This window comes from Nansenia antarctica (genome assembly GCF_963989245.1).
Source record: "Nansenia antarctica genome assembly, chromosome: 19".
NCBI classification, from domain to species: Eukaryota; Metazoa; Chordata; class Actinopteri; order Argentiniformes; family Microstomatidae; genus Nansenia; species Nansenia antarctica.
In genome coordinates this window covers 334,892-355,101 of record NC_137692.1, presented here as the reverse complement: position 1 = coordinate 355,101, position 20,210 = coordinate 334,892, and the positions used below count along the sequence as shown (strand labels likewise).

At 46.0% G+C, this 20,210-nt stretch overlaps 1 protein-coding gene across 1 annotated transcript in view; it reads right to left on the bottom strand.

The window, feature by feature from the left end:
- The window catches only part of LOC308174240 (uncharacterized protein), a gene marked incomplete at both ends in the record, with an annotated part of 63,885 nt that overhangs the window by 28,196 nt on the left and 15,479 nt on the right, over positions 1 to 20,210 (bottom strand). Inside the window, 4 exons of the mRNA XM_080549321.1 lie at positions 7,312 to 7,425; positions 7,720 to 7,860; positions 8,125 to 8,250; positions 8,885 to 9,147. Of these exons, the coding sequence (XP_080405447.1) occupies positions 7,312 to 7,425; positions 7,720 to 7,860; positions 8,125 to 8,250; positions 8,885 to 9,147 (644 nt within the window). The remainder of the gene's footprint in view (positions 1 to 7,311; positions 7,426 to 7,719; positions 7,861 to 8,124; positions 8,251 to 8,884; positions 9,148 to 20,210) is intronic.

Genomic DNA, 20,210 nt, shown 5'->3' with positions numbered 1-20,210 from the left:
AGTTCTAGTAGATCGCCGACATCATGTTATTTGATGTACACATTTCACGGCAAGATAATTCCGATTTGTGGCAAACACCTAACAATTGTTCGTTCACTAAACATTATAACATGAACACAGTTATAGCACCAGTTCCTAGCACCTAGTTTCCTAGCACCAGGGGAGCCCCCCCTCCCAAATTTCGTTGTTTGGTACCTGTACTATATCAATGACAAATAAAGACCATTCATTCATTCATTCAAACAATGACAGTTACAGTCTCGCTCAAACTGTAGCGAGATTAGGAGACTACTAATTGAGAAAAAGAAAAGAAAATACATGAAAGAAAGGAGAGAAAGAGTACAGAATGATAAATCATTCAGAATGTTATTGGTTTTAATATTTCACAATCTGCCAGAATAAGCACGCTCCCTCGCACGCCCAGCACATCATTTTTGATGCCGCTAATGTGTGTAATGAAAAGTGTGACAATGTTGAAAGACATGATGTCATAATCAAAATATAAAACCTGGTTGGATAAAATAAGATTCTGTTGTGATTGTGTTGACATTGTTGTGATGTCAAAAGAGATCTGTGGATTATTATTTATAAATAGTGGTCTATATTTATATAGTGGTCTAAATTTGTTTTATGCAACAAGGAGGAGAAAATGGTTACAGAAACACACCGTTGAAACGTGGTGGAGCGGGGGAAACCCGATGTCTTTGTTCATTGATCGGAAACGATCGAGAGCCATCAACACTCCCCCCATCAAGCGCATGTCTTATTGAGTCAACACGAGTTGACTCGCTGGAACGAGACAGACTGATACACACCACACCTCTGCCATATCATACATCGGTCCCACATGTATTTATTTACCATCATATTTTTCAATATAAAACGGTATGATATGGCAGATATATATGGTAGCCTACATTGCAGTCGTCCCGCAGTTCTAGTAGATCGCCGACATCATGTTATTTGATGTACACATTTCACGGCAAGATAATTCCGATTTGTGGCAAACACCTAACAATTGTTCGTTCACTAAACATTATAACATGAACACAGTTATAGCACCAGTTCCTAGCACCTAGTTTCCTAGCACCAGGGGAGCCCCCCCTCCCAAATTTCGTTGTTTGGTACCTGTACTATATCAATGACAAATAAAGACCATTCATTCATTCATTCAAACAACAGGGAACAAAGCAATTAACATCTGCCAGTCATGTGGACGATTTGTCTGTGGCACATGCACCAAGCCAGCAACGGTGTGCTGGGGATGCTGACTGTCCCATGGCCAGGCCTGATGCCTCTCCTGCCCTGTCTACCTGACAGCGCCCACGCTGAGCGCTCCGGCGACCTCCTATTCACTTTCTACTTTTTTAAAATATATATTGGTGTTCATATTAATTACCATACTTTTTACTTGGAAGAATTGACGTGAACATTGCAAGTAAATAAAAATGTTACTTGAATTATCTGTCTCTCTGTGTTCGTTTGTAGTAGAAATATCACATCTGATATATCTATGTAAATAGATTTCACTGCAACATGAACACACTATATTTTCACTTTTCACAACAGCTATTTTCATTTCATTTATAATGTGCAGTAAACAAACAAAATAATGTATACTCTCTGCAATTGGCTACTATACAATGGTGCCAAAATCAACTATCCAAATATGAATCTGCGTATATCTATGTACAACCCTGTTGTAGCCTATTATTATCATGGTCGACATGAGAATTGTTGGCTACTTCATATCACAACTGAACATTCATATCAGAATCAGAATCAGAATCAGAAGACTTTTATTGCCATGACATGTAAACATGTTAGGAATTTGGTTTGGAACAATGGAGCACGGTTTACAGCAGGATAGGTGCAAGACAGGACAAGACAGTGCAAACCAACATCAAAGTGCAAGAGTCATAATTAATATAAATATAAAGTGCAGAGATCAAGTGTTCATATCCAGACAGTCCAAAGCTCTCTGGGTGGGGGTGGAGGGAGGGAAGATATATATATATATATATATATATAGCCTATAGCATTATTTGAAAATTGACAGCGCTGTACAGGCATAATCATCAAAAAAGACATTATATACAATATTATAAATATCCGTTTGTTATATAATATTTGTTGATGAACTACTTTGCTGTGGTACCTATGTAATACCACACAGCTTGATAGGTACATACTGTGCAGTGTATCATTCATAACTGTACATAGGCTACACATATCATAATATCTTATCACTATTGCATGGAACTTGGGTGAAAAAAAGCAACGGTGTGCTGGGGATGCTGACTGTCCCATGGCCAGGCCTGATGCCTCTCCTGCCCTGTCTACCTGACAGCGCCCACGCTGAGCGCTCCGGCGACCTCCTATTCACTTTCTACTTTTTTTAAATATATATTGGTGTTCATATTAATTACCATACTTTTTACTTGGAAGAATTGACGTGAACATTGCAAGTAAATAAAAATGTTACTTGAATTATCTGTCTCTCTGTGTTCGTTTGTAGTAGAAATATCACATCTGATATATCTATGTAAATAGATTTCACTGCAACATGAACACACTTCATTTTCACTTTTCACAACAGCTATTTTCATTTCATTTATAATGTGCAGTAAACAAACAAAATAATGTATACTCTCTGCAATTGGCTACTATACAATGGTGCCAAAATCAACTATCCAAATATGAATCTGCGTATATCTATGTACAACCCTGTTGTAGCCTATTATTATCATGGTCGACATGAGAATTGTTGGCTACTTCATATCACAACTGAACATTCATATCAGAATCAGAATCAGAATCAGAAGACTTTTATTGCCATGACATGTAAACATGTTAGGAATTTGGTTTGGAACAATGGAGCACGGTTTACAGCAGGATAGGTGCAAGACAGGACAAGACAGTGCAAACCAACATCAAAGTGCAAGAGTCATAATTAATATAAATATAAAGTGCAGAGATCAAGTGTTCATATCCAGACAGTCCAAAGCTCTCTGGGTGGGGGTGGAGGGAGGGTAGATATATATATATATATATATATATATATATATATATATATAGCCTATAGCATTATTTGAAAATTGACAGCGCTGTACAGGCATAATCATCAAAAAAGACATTATATACAATATTATAAATATCCGTTTGTTATATAATATTTGTTGATGAACTACTTTGCTGTGGTACCTATGTAATACCACACAGCTTGATAGGTACATACTGTGCAGTGTATCATTCATAACTGTACATAGGCTACACATATCATAATATCTTATCACTATTGCATGGAACTTGGGTGAAAAAAAGCAACGGTGTGCTGGGGATGCTGACTGTCCCATGGCCAGGCCTGATGCCTCTCCTGCCCTGTCTACCTGACAGCGCCCACGCTGAGCGCTCCGGCGACCTCCTATTCACTTTCTACTTTTTTTAAATATATATTGGTGTTCATATTAATTACCATACTTTTTACTTGGAAGAATTGACGTGAACATTGCAAGTAAATAAAAATGTTACTTGAATTATCTGTCTCTCTGTGTTCGTTTGTAGTAGAAATATCACATCTGATATATCTATGTAAATAGATTTCACTGCAACATGAACACACTTCATTTTCACTTTTCACAACAGCTATTTTCATTTCATTTATAATGTGCAGTAAACAAACAAAATAATGTATACTCTCTGCAATTGGCTACTACACAATGGTGCCAAAATCAACTATCCAAATATGAATCTGCGTATATCTATGTACAACCCTGTTGTAGCCTATTATTATCATGGTCGACATGAGAATTGTTGGCTACTTCATATCACAACTGAACATTCATATCAGAATCAGAATCAGAATCAGAAGACTTTTATTGCCATGACATGTAAACATGTTAGGAATTTGGTTTGGAACAATGGAGCACGGTTTACAGCAGGATAGGTGCAAGACAGGACAAGACAGTGCAAACCAACATCAAAGTGCAAGAGTCATAATTAATATAAATATAAAGTGCAGAGATCAAGTGTTCATATCCAGACAGTCCAAAGCTCTCTGGGTGGGGGTGGAGGGAGGGTAGATATATATATATATATATAGCCTATAGCATTATTTGAAAATTGACAGCGCTGTACAGGCATAATCATCAAAAAAGACATTATATACAATATTATAAATATCCGTTTGTTATATAATATTTGTTGATGAACTACTTTGCTGTGGTACCTATGTAATACCACACAGCTTGATAGGTACATACTGTGCAGTGTATCATTCATAACTGTACATAGGCTACACATATCATAATATCTTATCACTATTGCATGGAACTTGGGTGAAAAAAAAACCTCAGCTCCAACAAATCTGAAGGGATTGTAAAAGTCATACTGTACAGTTTATCATTTTCATAACTGTCTGTACATATACATATCTTATGTATCACTATTGCTATATATAGCCTATATATAAACACATTATGTTACAAATATCAGTCTTATCCACTGTATCTAATTCAGCACTGAAGCCTGAAGGTTGAGCACAGTGTGTGCCCCCTTGCGACCTCTGCTGATATAAAAGAGAATTGCAGCCTTGGAGAAAAAGATGGCAGCCGAATCCCAAGGCAAATACACAGACACACACAGAAATACTGCAAAATCGCTTTATACTAACTCGATTTTGAAAATGTAAAGATGCTGGGTGGTAGAACGCACATATCTAGGAAAAGTCATGAAAGGAGGGTCCTGAAATTTGATCGAGTGCAAAGGTAGATTTTTTTTTGTATTCACTGGTGCTGTTTAACACCTCACGGCTGATTAAGTGTTAAGTAGACATTTTGGGTATCTATACTTTACTGGAGTAATTATTTTTCAGCCGACTTTTTACTTCTACTCCTTACATTTTCACGCAATTATCTGTACTTTCTACTCCTTACATTTTAAAAATAGCCTCGTTACTCCTATTGCATTTCAGCTTGTTTTCATTACAGCTTTTCATCGTTAAAAAAAAGACACACAAAAAAAACCTATCCAGATAAGTCGCGCCATCCGGATAGAGTGAATTTGATTGTGGTTGGATGAGAAGTGTCACAGCTCCGCCCCTGGCTCATCAGACGTCGATCAGTGAACGATTAAGAGCGCCCCTGGCTCATCAGACGTCGATCAGTGAACGATTAAGAGCGCCCCTGGATCATCAGACGTCGATCAGTGGACGATTAAGAGCGCCCCTGGCTCATCAGCCATCAATCAGTGGTGCCAGGTGTGGACGAATAAGACCGCGACTGGCTCCTACTTAAGCTCTGCTCCTGCTTCCAGTCATCGCCAGATCGTAACCACTTCATGGTTGGTTCATATGCTCGTTCCTGCTACTCTTGACGTAATCCGATACCCTAGCCTAACCCTATAATAGCGCGTGTCAAGGTCCACATTTGCCAAATGCTCTAGCCTGTGGAATAAAAGTTCAAGATCAACCACCGCATCTGAAGTAATTGAAGACCACTGCAAACTCCAACTCGTAAGGCCTGTTGCTACAAGGTGGAATTCACTCTTCTCAGCCGTAGAAAGAATAGTAAGAATAACACGAGAACAAGGCGAGGGAGCCCTTGCAGCTGTCTGCAGTGAACTAGATACACCCAAGTAAGTGCTTGTTTTTCTGCCTTACAGTTAATGAAGTGATTAACAATAGATTAAGTCACAGTTTTATACTTGGAATACTGTAGAACACGTATGCACTATGCCAATATGCAGTCCCCATATTTACTATGAATGTGATTTGTAGCAACACAACTTCATTTCTAAAAGTCTCAGATGACAATATTTTTCCTTTTTAATGATCAGTTCCTCCAGTTGAAGGTGCTACATCAAGTAGACTTAATGTTCCATGTTGTGTTTTTCTCTTCTTCTTTGTACAGGTTTACTCCAGTGGAACTTGCATTTCTTGCAGAATATGCGAAGACAATGAGCCCAGTTGCAAAGGCACTGGATGTTCTTCAGGGAGAAACCAGTGTGCAGATGGGATGGTTGGTCCCCACCATAACTCTGCTAAGGACCAAGCTACAGCACCTTCAAGTCGCCTCCAAGTTCTGTGAGCCTTTGATTGCTGCACTTCTTTCAGGCCTTGAGAAACGCTTCGGAGAGATGCTTGCAGATCCAGAACTGATAGCCGCAGCCATTCTAGTTCCCAAATTAGTGACAAAAATATCCTCAAACTTGGTAAGTGTCTCACTTCCGCTTAATATGTGTAATTTCTATGAAGACAGTGAAATTAGTTTGAAATTACATTTAATGACACACACACACAACACTATCCAATACACAGTTACAATACTGCCATATAGTCTAAATTGTCATGATTTTTGTTTTTTATTCCACAGGCCTTCACTATATCAGAAGCCACTTGGACTGTCAGGACGAGAAACACTTCAGTGAGGGCTCCCAATCGTCTGAGGAAGAGGACTTCTTTTCCTCCTTGAAGAAGACCGGCCCTCTTGAAACGTCCCAGCAGTTGGATGCGTACCTGGGGTGCCCAGGAGACACAGTAGAGGTACTGAAGACCTTCCCAGCTGTGTGCCAGCTATCACTCAAACTTAATACGGGACTCCCTGCCTCAGCAGCCTGTGAAAGACTGTTTAGTGTCGCAGGGCTGATCTTCAGGCCAAAAAGAGCATGCATTGGCTCAAAGAACTTTGAGAACCTGCTGCTTTTGCGGCTGAACAAAGCTTATTGGTAACTCTGATGCTGATGTAGATTGTGTGTATGTGTGTGTTTTTTCAGGAAATATTGAATCACTACTTTGTTATGGTTTGTATGGTTTTGCCCTCACAGTTCCAATAAAGGCTATTGACTTTTGACGTTTGACTTTTGACGTTTGACTTTTTGCACCATTACAATACTTAGGCAACTAGTCATCATATCTTCCGTGTTCACATGTTAATGCTCAGTAGTACACATATATGGTTCTTTAATGTATTTGCATTGTACTAAAATGTGTTCATTTTCAATGGGCATAAATGCGTCTGAAATAAGTGCATCCCAAATGTTTCAACATTAACATTTTAATAATAACATAATAGTCATTATGGCCTTTAGAAAAATGTTTTTGGGGGGGGAGGTGGGGTAGTGCACTATAGGCCCCTGTGGCGTGGCCTAAGCTTTTGTCCTTAATGGCATTTTTTCCCCCTTACATTACTTTTACTTTTATACTTTAAGTAGTTTTGAAACCAGTACTTTTATACTTTTACTTGAGTAAAAAGCTTGAGTTGATACTTCAACTTCTACAGAAGTCTTTTTAAACCATAGTATCTATACTTCTACTTGAGTAATGACTAATGAATGTGAATACTTTTGACACCTCTGGTCGTCGTCATCATCCTCATCGTCAGTGTCTGAAGCCTTTGCCTCTGGCCACTTTATGGACTGCAGGACCATCTATAATAAATAGTGTGAGTACAGTGACAATACAGTCAGTAAGCTAACAGCAAGCTAACATCACTACGGTTTCTGCTTTTCATTTAACTACAATTAGTCATCAAATTTCTGGTTTGAACAGGCGAATCTGATTTGACTCACAAAATGTTGAGTCGGGTACAGCCAGTACAATGTAAGAAATGGCATAAGACATTAGGCAACCTTATTAGTTATCGTGAGGGACTAGGGGTGGGGCACGGATGTGTCCATTGACATGAAACTATCCTCAAGCGTTTTCCATGACTATTAATTCACCTCAGGAGTGATGTCCACATCTGACTCCCTTGGGAAGAGTAGGGGCACCACATCTGGCCTGCATGAGATGAGTGGCCAGATGCCTGTCTCCTTTAGGCCCTTCCTTAACTGCTTTACTTGGCACTTCACTCGATTAAGGACCTGTATATTTGAAGCAAGGGATAACGTATGGTCGACCAGTCAGGCCATTGTCCAATCAGAATCAAGTATTTCAGAGTAGTGTAATAAGCAAAAAAGACAGTGACAGGAATGATTCAAAAATCCCCACAATGTGTCAAAATGCAAGATAGACAACCACTGTGCCATCCACTGGGCCATCACTTCCCACAACTGGATGACAACAGCTACTGTAGTTTTCCAAATATGTATTCATAGGGCAATGATTATTCAGTACGAGTACAATACCGTATGAACGAGGAGCTGCTGGAAGACTATCAGTCTATTAGACTGAGTGGGGACTGGCAAATCCCAAGCCAGGCACAGGTCCTGAACCGACGTTGCCTCCTCTTCAGAGAGCTCTTCCTTGAGCAGCTTTAAGACAATATAAATATTAAAAGTATTATTTTAAGTAGTACAATACATATCCAAGAACAGCAGATTTCATGCATCTTCTGTACCAGGGGTTTTCAAAGTCTGGCATCCCCTCAGAACTGATTTACAAAATGATATTTCAAAATAATAATCAATAGGACCACAAACATGTCATCAACTCAAAAGGAACAGCCCTTGCTGTTTACAGATAGTCTACTGTACATGAACATGAGCCATCAAATCACAGCCCTTGCCTTTTAAAAGGTTTTGGGCCAGAAACCCAAGCCTGTTAACATTCTCAGACTTTAGACAGGAACGGAGACATGTAACAATGTTCCTGCCCGTACTAAAGACCTCTCGATTAATCGTGGCCTTTGTGATTAATTGCAGAGGTAATAATTGTGATTTCGATTAATTCACTAGGGTAATGTGAGGCCATTGTAAAGCGCATTGGGTACCGCTATAAATGCAATCCACTATCATTATTATTATACTAATGATATTTATTTTGTTCAGTTTGAGAAATCCCCACGATTGTTCAAAGGCATTTTCTGCACATTAAGTTTCTCTGTGTCTCCCTTGAAATACTGGCACCTGCGCGCCTCAAGCTTGAAATCCCCTGTTGTACACTCACCAGAGAGATCTTTTCACGATATTCCAAGTCTGGACAGTCCAGCAAGGTCAGGTGTGATGCTGCGGTTTCCTTCGTTCCACCTGTGATAATATTGACTACTGCCGGGCTAAGTCCAGACAGTGTCGGACCCCCGTGAATGAAGGAATGCCCGATCATCCGCCCTGCCATCAGGTACAGGTCACTCTCTATAAGAACTGCAGCAGCACAAGGGACACAGTGATCCCTCTCTCCTGTGAACAGGGTTGTCACTGTCGCTGTATCATCTGAAATGACATTGTTGGGTAACAATTGTGAATCAAGTTTCATATTAATTCATGTCAATTACATGATTTCAGATTAAGCATCAACTATGGAGACAAGCTCCCACCTGCAACTACTCCTTGCCGCTGCTGCAAAACGAAAATCAAGACCATCAATTGATTGATTGATTGATTGATTATACTTTATTGTCCCCGAGGGGAAATTTGTCTTGGGCATGGTACTTTCATGCTTCAAGTGCAACAGGGACGATACATACAACATACAGTAGACAAAGTAAACAACAGGACAGCAACAAACATTGAGTGACATTGGCAGCAGTTTCCACCTGGACATGGCATCATTTGGTATAAATATATATTGCACATAACCCTTCAAGTGGTGTTTTCGAATATTGCACATGGCCCTTCAAGTGGTGTCTAAGATAAAGTGCAGGTGCTGGTGATCATGTCCTAATCATCGTTTCTGCTTGAGCGAATTGATTAGTTTAATGGAGAATGGGACAAATGATAGTTTTAAGAGCTTATAATTACATCTTGGCATGCGAAGCCTTCTACCTAGGGGGAGAACTTCGTATTCTGTGGAGAGCGGATGTTGGGGGTCTGCGATTATCTTGTTAGCCTTGTCCAGGACAGCTTTTTCATATAGTTTATTTAGGATCACATAGTCTCTTTCACCTACAATTTTCATAGCTGTTTTGTGAATGCTGACTAGTCTGTTTTTTTGTTAAACAGTTAAGTTGCCAAACCACACAATTATTCCATATCTGATTACACTTTCAACAATGGACTGATAGAAAATTCTCATGATCTGCTTTCTCACCCCATAAAGTCTGAGTCGCCTCAGGTGATAAAGCCTCTGCTGTAGTTTGTTACATAAGCTGTCTAAGTGTGTATTCCAGCAGAGATGGTTGTCTAATTGAATACCTAAATACTTATAAGAGGGCACCTGGATGATTGTTTGGTCTTTAACGACCACAGGCTCATGGTCAGTTACCTGCCTTGGGTCTAACACAACCTCCTGAGTTTTGGTGAGGTTTAAGATGAGATGGTTGCTGTCGCACCATTTAGTGAATATGTTAATCTCATCATGGAGCACCGAGGGGTCTGTATCTTTATCAAGGAGACTTAGAATTGCAGTGTCGTCAGCATATTTTATAATATGGTTGCTTGGGTGGTTACTTTTACAGTCGTTGGTGTATACTGAGAAAAGATATGGGGACAGAACGCAACCTTGGGGGACACCTGTACTGCAGTGTTTAGTCACTGACAGTGTTCCATTGACTTTCACTTGCTGTTCTCTTTCTAACATGAAGGAATGGATCCATTTGATTAAAGTACTATTGACACCCATGTCTTTGAGCTTTCCTAAGAGTACGTGGGGTTGTACCGTATTAAAGGCGGAACTAAAGTCAACAAACATAATTCGGGCATAGGCCTTTTTGTTCTCGAGGTGCTTGGATACAGAATGTGTGATATAGAGAATTAGCATCCTCCGTGCTACGGTTCTGTTTATAGGCAAATTGAAAAACATCTAGCAGTGGGTCAATGTGTTTTCTAAGCAAAGACAGTACATATCGTTCAAAACATTTAATCACAATGGAAGAGCAATGGGGCGGAAGTCATTATTCTCCATGGCACGAGGTTTTTTCAGCACAGGGATTATAATTGACTTCCTCCACAGAGCTGGAACCTCGGTATTCAGGGACTTTTCAAATAGCGGACACCATGCTGTTGTTAGTTCTTCTGCACAGTTTTTGAGAAGAGAAGCTGATAGACCGTCTGGACCTGTGGACCTGTTGGTAGACACCCTGCTAAAGAGACGTTGAATGCTGGTAGGATTTACCTCCAACCAGCAGTTGGCATCAGTCTCTGGCAGGGTCTGCAACACACGGTCACACTCCTGAGAGTTCCGTGTGTCAAACCTCAGGTATAAGTCATTCAGCTCGTTTGCTTTTTGTTGTTCGTCTTGGGTCATGATCTGTCTTTTTGTTGGGTTCATGTTGGTCACTGATTTCATTGTGTCCCATAGTTTTTTAGAGTTGGAAGTCAAAAAACGTTGTTCCATTGTGTCCCTGTGTTTTTTCCTTGCACTAACAAGCAGTTGTTTTAGTTCTCTTTCATAGTATTCGTTTCGTATCTCACTATGGGAACGCCCCCTGCGTGACCTCATCAGAAACTGAATTACCCTGCGCCAGCCCATTGGCTGGCCCAGGCGACGCTTGTGTCACGAGGGACGGGACCCTCCGCCTATATAAAGCGTACACACAGCGTCTGTCGTCATTCAAAAACCTTTTCTCGCTTCTCACTGGAGCTGACAACAACTGTGCGGGTGGCTAGAGCTAAACAGTCCACAGATACGAGCGACCAAACTCGTGCCGACGGGCGCTCTGCTGCTAAACTGCACTTCGTTGACGTTCACAGGAGTAGAAATACTTCTGTTGAAGAGTAGGAATACTCTGACTCGGGGTAGCGATACCCCGTGTTACGATTCGAGTAGCAATACTCGCCTTGCTCGGAACGAAAAAAGTAGCGATACTCCCTGTTCTGCGAGTAGGAATACTCCGAACGGTTACGGATAGCAATACCCAGTGTGAGAGACAAAAGTAGAAATAACTTTATCTCTATAACGCACTGCTAGCGGGTAGATAGTAATATCCCTCACCTGGCCCCTCTGTTTTCCCTTGATAGCTGACAAGCTAACGGGTGAAGTAGCGAGGCCTGCTAGCAGCTAGCCTACAACCCTTAGCCAGAAATGGCTAACGTTGAGGCTAGCGGGCCTAGCACAGCCGAGACTAGCCGGAAGACCTGCCCGTGCGGCAAGTCAATGGCTAGCTGGGACACTCACTCTAAGTGTGCAGTGTGTCTGGGATTAACCCACGCCCGGGCCGCTGTTATCTCTACCGATGAGTGTATCCACTGTGCAGTGTTCCCCAAGAAATCTCTCCGCCGACGGCTAAGTCGCATGGCTAGCCTGTCGGGAGAAGATCCGCTTCTGTGTAAGGCAGCCGAAACGCTGCCATCACAGTCTAACGCGGACATGTCTCCAGGTTTACCGACACCATGCTGGGCGGACTTAGTGCCACATAGCCCTGACATCGGTTTCCCGGTACTGGATGACAAGGGGATGGACAGCTTTACCGCTGCTCGCTATGAGAGAGACTCGGACAATGATGAAGGAGGGTCGCGTGACTCAGACCTCATTTTGTCCACCGATGATGAGGAAGACTCCTCATAAGATCCAAGATGGCTGCGCGCTTAGACGCTGCGGCCGGGGTGGCTTCAAAACTGGTGTTTTTTTGTGATTTTAAGTGCATTTGTATGTACCTTTATTTTAGTACTTATAGGGAACGGTTGTGTAAATAGTACCTACAGCAGACTAGACTTACTAGAAGTTGGTGCGAAAAACGAGGGGACTGTAACGGCGGAATTCTTGGAACAACAAAGGATCCCATTAGACCAGCAGCAACTGCCTCCCCTTACCAACACCAGGAGCCAGGGAGCATGCTTCACACCTGGAGACACCGGTACTCACAGCTTTATAACATCTGAGCAGGTGAGAAGGCAGCTTTCCAGGGTGAATGTGAACAAGTCCAGAGGTCCAGACAACATCAACCCCAGGGTTCTGAAGGTGTGTGCTGGAGAGCTGGCGGACACATTCCAACATCTCTTCAGTCTATCTCTAAGACTGAGGAGGGTGCCACAGCTCTGGAAGACCTCTTGCATCGTCCCAGTGCCAAAGAAGGGACGGCCCAGCACCCCAAACGACTACAGACCTGTCGCCCTGACACCACAGGTCATGAAGATCCTGGAGAGGCTAGTGCTGCAACACCTTAAGCCCCAGGTGAAGGACTTCCTGGACCCCCGGCAGTTTGCATACCAGGAGAGCATGGGGGTGGAGGACGCCATCATTTACATGCTGCACAGGGCCTACACACACCTGGAGAGGCCACAGAGCATGGTGAGGACCATGTTCTTCGACTTCTCCAGTGCATTTAACACTATCAAGCCATCACTGCTGGCTGACAAACTAGCAGTGATGTGTGTGGAGGACTCCCTGACGGCCTGGATCCACAACTACCTCACAGACAGGCGTCAGTATGTGAGACTGCAGGGCTGTCAGTCTGAGGTGGTGGTGTGCAACACCGGTGCCCCCCAGGGAACTGTTCTGTCACCCTTTCTCTTCACCCTCTATACCTCCGACTTCCAGTTTAGCTCCGACCAGTGCCACCTGCAGAAGTTTTCGGATGACTCCTCTATCGTCGGTTACATCACAGACGACAGGGATGAGGAGTACAGGGCCCTGGTGGAGAGCTTCGTGCAGTGGTGCGACACCAACTACCTTTTGCTTAACACCAGCAAAACAAAGGAGTTGGTGGTGGATTTTAGGAGGAAGAGAAGGACCCCAGCCCCCATCACCATCAAGGGGGTGGAAGTCGAGAGGGTGGACTCCTACAGGTACCTGGGAGTACAAATTAATAACAAACTGGACTGGACTGACAACACCGAGGCTCTTCTCAGGAAAGGGCAGAGCAGACTGTTTTTCCTGAGAAGGCTGAGGTCTTTCGGTGTCTGCAACAAGCTGCTGCAAATGTTTTACCAGTCGGTGGTTGCCAGCGTTCTGTTCTTCGCCGTGGCCTGCTGGGGTGGAAACATCTGTGCCAGGGATGCTGCGAAGCTAAACAAACTGGTGAAGAAGGCCAGCTCTGTGGTGGGGACCGGGCTGGACAGCCTAGAGGTGGTGGCAGAACAGAGGATGGGGAAAAAACTGGCGGCCATGCTGGCCAATCCCTCCCACCCGATGTACTGCGAGCTGGCAGGGATGAGGAGCAAGTTCAGCCACAGATTTGTTCTCCCCCGTCAAAGTACAAAAAGATTTGGACAGTCCTTTATTCCAGCTGCACTCCGACTCTACAACCAGGCCCTGCAGGGTGGGGGAGACCTGGAGATGGAACTTTTGGAACTTTTTACTTATTGAGCCTGCACTGTTTTATGTTTTTTATTGAATGTTTTTCTGTTTTCTGTACTGAATGTTTTCTGCCCTAACTGAGCTGTTTGACAACAAAATTTCCCCATTGGGGACAATAAAGGTTTTCAATCAATCAATCAAAACCTCGCGCGGTCGCCGGGTGAAAAGTACTACGCTATCCCAACACTAAGGCGTAAGCGACGGAGGCGAGACCGTAAACAACGCCGAGGAGCAAGGGGAGGCCTGCTAGCAAGGCTGAGGAGAAGCCCAGACAAGCCAGCTTTGCCAAGTATTTTCCTTTCCAACGTCAGGTCCCTGACGAACAAGATGGACGAACTGAGACTACAGGTTGCTAAAAACAACATCGTGGGGGATAGCTGTGTGATTATTCTGACCGAAACCTGGCTAAGTGACACTATTGTGGACTCAGCTGTTAGCTTGGAGGGACGGACCCTACATCGCGCTGACCGAACGCAGCTTAGCGGCAAGTCAAGAGGGGGTGGGATCATAATATCGACGAAGGATAGCTGGTGCTTAAACACGAAAACTGTAAGTAGCCACTGCTCCCCAGACCTGGAATACTTGACTGTTAAATGCCGACCCACATACCTCCCGAGGGAGTTTAACGCGGTGTTTATAACATGTGTGTACATAGCGCCTAGCGCGGACGGCAGCCTAGCATTGGCGCGGCTATATGACGTCATCAGTGGCCAACAAAGCACTGATCCACAGGCTATTTACATCATAGGAGGAGATTTCAATAATGTCGACCTGAAGGCAGTACTACCCAAGTTCTATCAGCATGTGAAATGTGCAACAAGAGGAGAAAAAACACTGGACAAGGTATACACCAACATCAAACGTGCTTACAAGGCTAGTCCGCTAGCTCATCTAGGCATGTCTGACCATGTGTCAATCCTCCTGATCCCTGCATACACTACCATGGGGAAAAGTGCTCCCATCACCACTAAGACTGTCAGAACCTGGCCAGAAGGGTCCGCTCCACTGCAGATCTGCCTAAATGACACCCTATGGCAGGAATATGAGCATGAGGACCTGGAACAGTACACGTCGTCGGTTCTGAACCACATAGTGAACTGCACCAACTCAGTCACCGTGGACAAACGGGTCCGGGTCTACCCCAACACGAAGCCATGGATGACTGGGAAGGTCCAAAAACTGATCAACGAGAGGGACAACGCCTTCTTCGCAGGGAAGAGCACACCGCTGTACAGCTCCACCAGGGCCAACCTAAAGCGCGGAATCAAAGCGGCCAAGGCAGAGCACAGAGAGAAGATTGAGGAATGCCTCCTGAGCAACGACTCCAGGCGGATGTGGCAGGGGGTTCAGCAGATGACAAACTTCAGAGCCAACAGGCTCACAGCCGCAGAGGACGACCCCCTGCTGGCGGGAAAGCTGAACACCTTCTACGCCCGGTTCGACGAGGGGCGAACGGAGGTAACCGCAACACAAACACCACTCTCTCCAGCTCTCAACAGCCTCACCCTCACAGAGCATGAAGTGAGACGCGTACTGAAGGCGGTGGACCCCAGTAAAGCCTCGGGGCCGGATGGCGTCCTGGGACGGGTGCTGAGAGACTGCGCCGACCAGCTGGCCGGGGTTTTCACCAACATCTTTAACCAGTCCCTGTCCCAGGCCACCGTCCCACCCTGCCTGAAAACCTCAACTATCATCCCAGTCCCGAAGAAAAGCACGGTGAGCTGCCTAAACGACTACCGCCCGGTGGCACTCACACCAATCATCATGAAGTGCTTCGAGAAACTAGTCCGGGCCCACATACTCACACGCCTCCCGCCCAACCTGGATCCATACCAGTTCGCCTACAGAGCCCACAGGTCCACAGAGGACGCCATCGCGACGACTCTCCACGCCACTCTATCCCACCTGGAGAGGGGAAACAGCTACGCGAGACTGCTCTTCGTGGACTTCAGCTCCGCCTTCAACACCATCCTTCCAGACAGGCTAGTGACCAAACTACTAGACCTGGGTCTATCACACTCTATATGTGCGTGGATCAAGGACTTCCTGACCGACCGCCCCCAGAGGGTGCGGGTGGGCCCCCACACCTCCACAGCCCTCAGCCTCAGCACTGGGTCCCCCCAGGGCTGCGTGCTAAGCCCCATCCTCTACAACTTCACCCCCGTCCACCCCAGCAACTACATCGTAAAGTTTGCAGACGACACCACCGTGGTGGGATGTATCTCGGGGGGGGACGAGGCGGCGTACAGGGATGAGGTAGAGCAACTGAGCAAGCTGTGCAAGGTTAACAACCTGCTGCTGAACAAGTCAAAGACCCAGGAAATCATCGTAGACTTCAGGAGGAAAAAGTCCGAGATCCAGCCCCTGCTCATCGACGGAGAGAGCGTGGAGAGAGTCTCAACCCTCCGATTCCTGGGACATCACATGCGGGATGACCTGACCTGGAAGGACAACACAAAAGGCACCATCAAGAGGGCACAACAGCGGCTATACACCCTGAGATGCCTCAGGAAGGAACACAGCAAGCAGGAGATACTGGTGACCTTTTACCGCGGCGCAGTGGAGAGCATCCTCACCTACGGCATCTGTAACTGGTTCTCCAGCTGCACAACAGCGGAGAGAAATGCGCTACAGAGAGTCGTGAGAACAGCACAGAAGATCACCGGCGCCCCCCTCCCCTCTCTGGAAGAGCTGTACAACACACGCTGTCTCAGGAAGGCCTCCAAGATCTCCAGGGACCCGACCCACCCTGGGCACGTACACTTTACCAGGCTGCCCTCGAAAAGGCGATTCAGGACCCTGGCCGCTAAGACAAACAGACTGAAGAACAGCTTCTACCACAGGGCCGTCCAGGCCCTGAACACAGCAAAGACCTAAGTTCTGGGCCCTGGACAGTCTGGACGGATTGTATGGCAGCTGCTGGATTGAAAAAAAAAAAAAAAAAAAAAAAATCAGGTGTAGTGCTGATGCACAAACATGTAAATTTCAAGCCTGCAAACTGTGACACTTTAAATAACGTGAAACAATACTATTGTGCAATATGACAACCCTAGTCGTCTATCTGTACAGTATAGTACAGTGGATTGTGTACATAGCCTTTATTTATGTAAACCAGCTCCTTCCCTTCTTGTGATTTTTTTTTAAAGTTTTTTTTTTTTCCCTTTCCTAACACCAGGGGAGCCACCCCTCCTAAATTTCGTTGTTTGGTACCTGTACTGTAGCAATGACAATAAAGTCCATTCATTCATTCATTATCAATCGGTAGGCGCGGAGCTAAAAAGCCCCTCACGCCTGACGGAGGTAACGGAGGTAACCAACCCTCCGCCCCGTCTCTCATGGACTGCGACATGCAGGACATGTGCAAGCGAGCAGCGGAGAGGCTGAATATCCCCTGGCCCGTCGCCCAAACCGAAACTGCTATGTCACGCTTTGACGGCAAAAGACTGCAGACGGCGGCTAAAACGGGGAAACAAGTTATGCCGTTCTTCGCCGAGCTACTCGATGAGATAGCAGTTACGTGGAAAGAACGGCCATTCAGCGAGAAACACCCAATAATCGGGGGTTCTCGACTGGATTGTGAGGGGATGGACTCCCTCGGCCTCCGCCACATCCCACCGGTCGAGCCAGTGGTGGCGCGCCACCTGCACCCGAAGACCCCCGTATCTTCGGCTGCCCCGTCCCTACCCTCCAAGTCGGACTGCTTCCAGGCTAGCCTTACAGACAAGTGCTACAAAGCAGCGGCACTGACGGCGAGGGCTCTCAATGCCTCCGCACTCCTATCAGCCTACCAGGCTGAGCTGGAGGAGGATATGACTGTTAAGCCAGACAATACCCTATGGGAGGAAATCTGCGTTATAACGGATCACATCCTCCGTCTCCACAAGACGGCCATTCAAGCCACGGGTAAATCCATGGCTCTCATGGTACTGCAGGAGAGGGCGCGTTGGCTCGGTCTCACCAACCTGGTGAAGGAGAGAGAAGAATTTCTCGACACCCCTATCGTACCACAGGGTCTCTTCGGTGCAGCAGTCACCTCAATGCAGAAGAGATGTGAGGAGAAAAAGAGAGAGGATGAGGCTATGGAGCTGTGCCTTCCGAGAAGAGCGCAGCCCGCAGCGCCCGTGACCCAGCCACGACAGTCATATGCGCAGGCTATCTCTCGCCCGGCCCCTGCCTTCAAGATCCCAAGAGCGGCTAGACAGCAGGCAGCGCCCCAGGCACCCAGAGGTCCCAGGAAACCATGGGCCAGAAAACAGGCTCCCCGGGACAGACCTCAGGCGTCCCCGCCCCCTCCCCCGGCCGCCGCGTCGGCGAGGAAGAAGAAGCGGGTGATCTGACAGCCTCTCCTCGGGAGGAGAGCGAGTCCAGTCGGCCCCCCTCACTGACCGCTCTGTACCCTCCCAGCTCCGTTCCAGAGCAAGTTCGGTACGACATGTTCCATACAAAGTGCAAGACCACGGTCGGCGTCCGTGTTCACATGCCTTCCGGGGGAAAGCTGAGAGACTGTTCATACTACAAAGTTGTTTGTCACTCAAGCACGTTAATGCACAATGTATAAAAAATGCCCCGACAAGCGCATCCAGGCAGAGGGCCAAGGGCGTTGTTAACAATGTTGAAAAGCATAAAAATAAAAGAGATGTTGAAAAACAAATCTTTCTCTGCCATAACGCAGACCGTGGGACTAGCCCGTCCCGCGGCTGTGATGCAGAAAGCGGCCCGACCGCGCACAGCGTGGGAAGGCACGCTAGGCGGCTGTTGCGCGCCCCGGCCACAAGGGGGCGCCAACAACTCGCATGTGACGGTGTGGCCAGTCAGCCCGCTTTCCACGCATCAACGGGAATGGGCAGACTGCACACAGTCAGACTGGGTGTTGAGGACACTACGAAGGGGCTACAGGCTCCAATTCTGTGTCGCTCCACCCCCATTCAGAGAAATACTGTACTCTCGAGCTCAGGGCGAACGAGCCAATATTCTCCAGGAGGAAATCTCCATTCTAAGGGAGAAAGGAGCTATAACAGTTGTACCTCTCGAGGAGACCCACAGAGGTTTCTACTCGAAGTATTTTCTGGTCCCAAAGAAAGGGGGGTTATGAGGGCTATTCTAGACCTCCGTGTCTTGAATCAGCATCTCAGAAAATACAAATTCAGGATGTTGACACACTCTTCCCTGCTAAGTTTCATACGAGCAGGGGATTGGTTCACATCAATCGACCTGAAGGACGCTTATTTCCACATTCCGATATATCCTCCACACAGGAAATATCTGAGATTCGCTTTCCAAGGGATAGCGTACGAATGTGTGGTCCTTCCCTTCGGCCTGTCACTAAGCCCAAGGGTGTTTGTAAAATGCACCGAGGCAGCAGTGGCCCCTCTCAGACAGAGGGGTATCAGAGTGGCCACATATATCGACGACTGGTTAGTGGCAGCCACCAACCGCGAGGAGGCGGCGCGTCACACAGCGGTCATTTCGAAACACCTAACGAATCTGGGGTTCCGAATAAACATGGAAAAGAGCATGGTGACACCCTCCCAACGCATCGCGTTTATAGGGCTCGCACTGGACTCTATCCGAGCCAAGGCGTTTTTGTCTCCAGAAAGAGTGGAGACGATGCGCGCGACTATAGCGCTGTTTCGCAGGGGCAACATAGTTACCCTCAAACAATGCCAGAGGTTGTTAGGCTTGATGGCCTCCGCTGTGGTGTCCATACCCCTGGGGCGCCTGTACATGTGAGGCATCCAGCGCTGGGTGGCCTCTCTGGGCCTGGACCCCCACCGCGACGGTCACCGTCGTGTGAGGGTCTCCAGGGATTGCTCACTGGCTCTGCACCAGTGGAAGGACCCAGGTTTCATAACACAGGGTGTTTCTATGGGACCTGGCCTGAACAGAAAAGTAATCACCACGGACGCCTCTCTGAGAGGCTGGGGTGCCACTTTCGAAGGGAGAATGATAAACGGGGGTTGGGACCCGCACTTACGTTCTACCCATATAAACGGCCTGGAACTGCTAGCTGTTCACTTGGCTCTGAAACATTTCCTCCCGTGGTTGAGAGGACATCATGTTTTGGTGAGGACAGACAACTCCACGGTCGTTGCCTATGTAA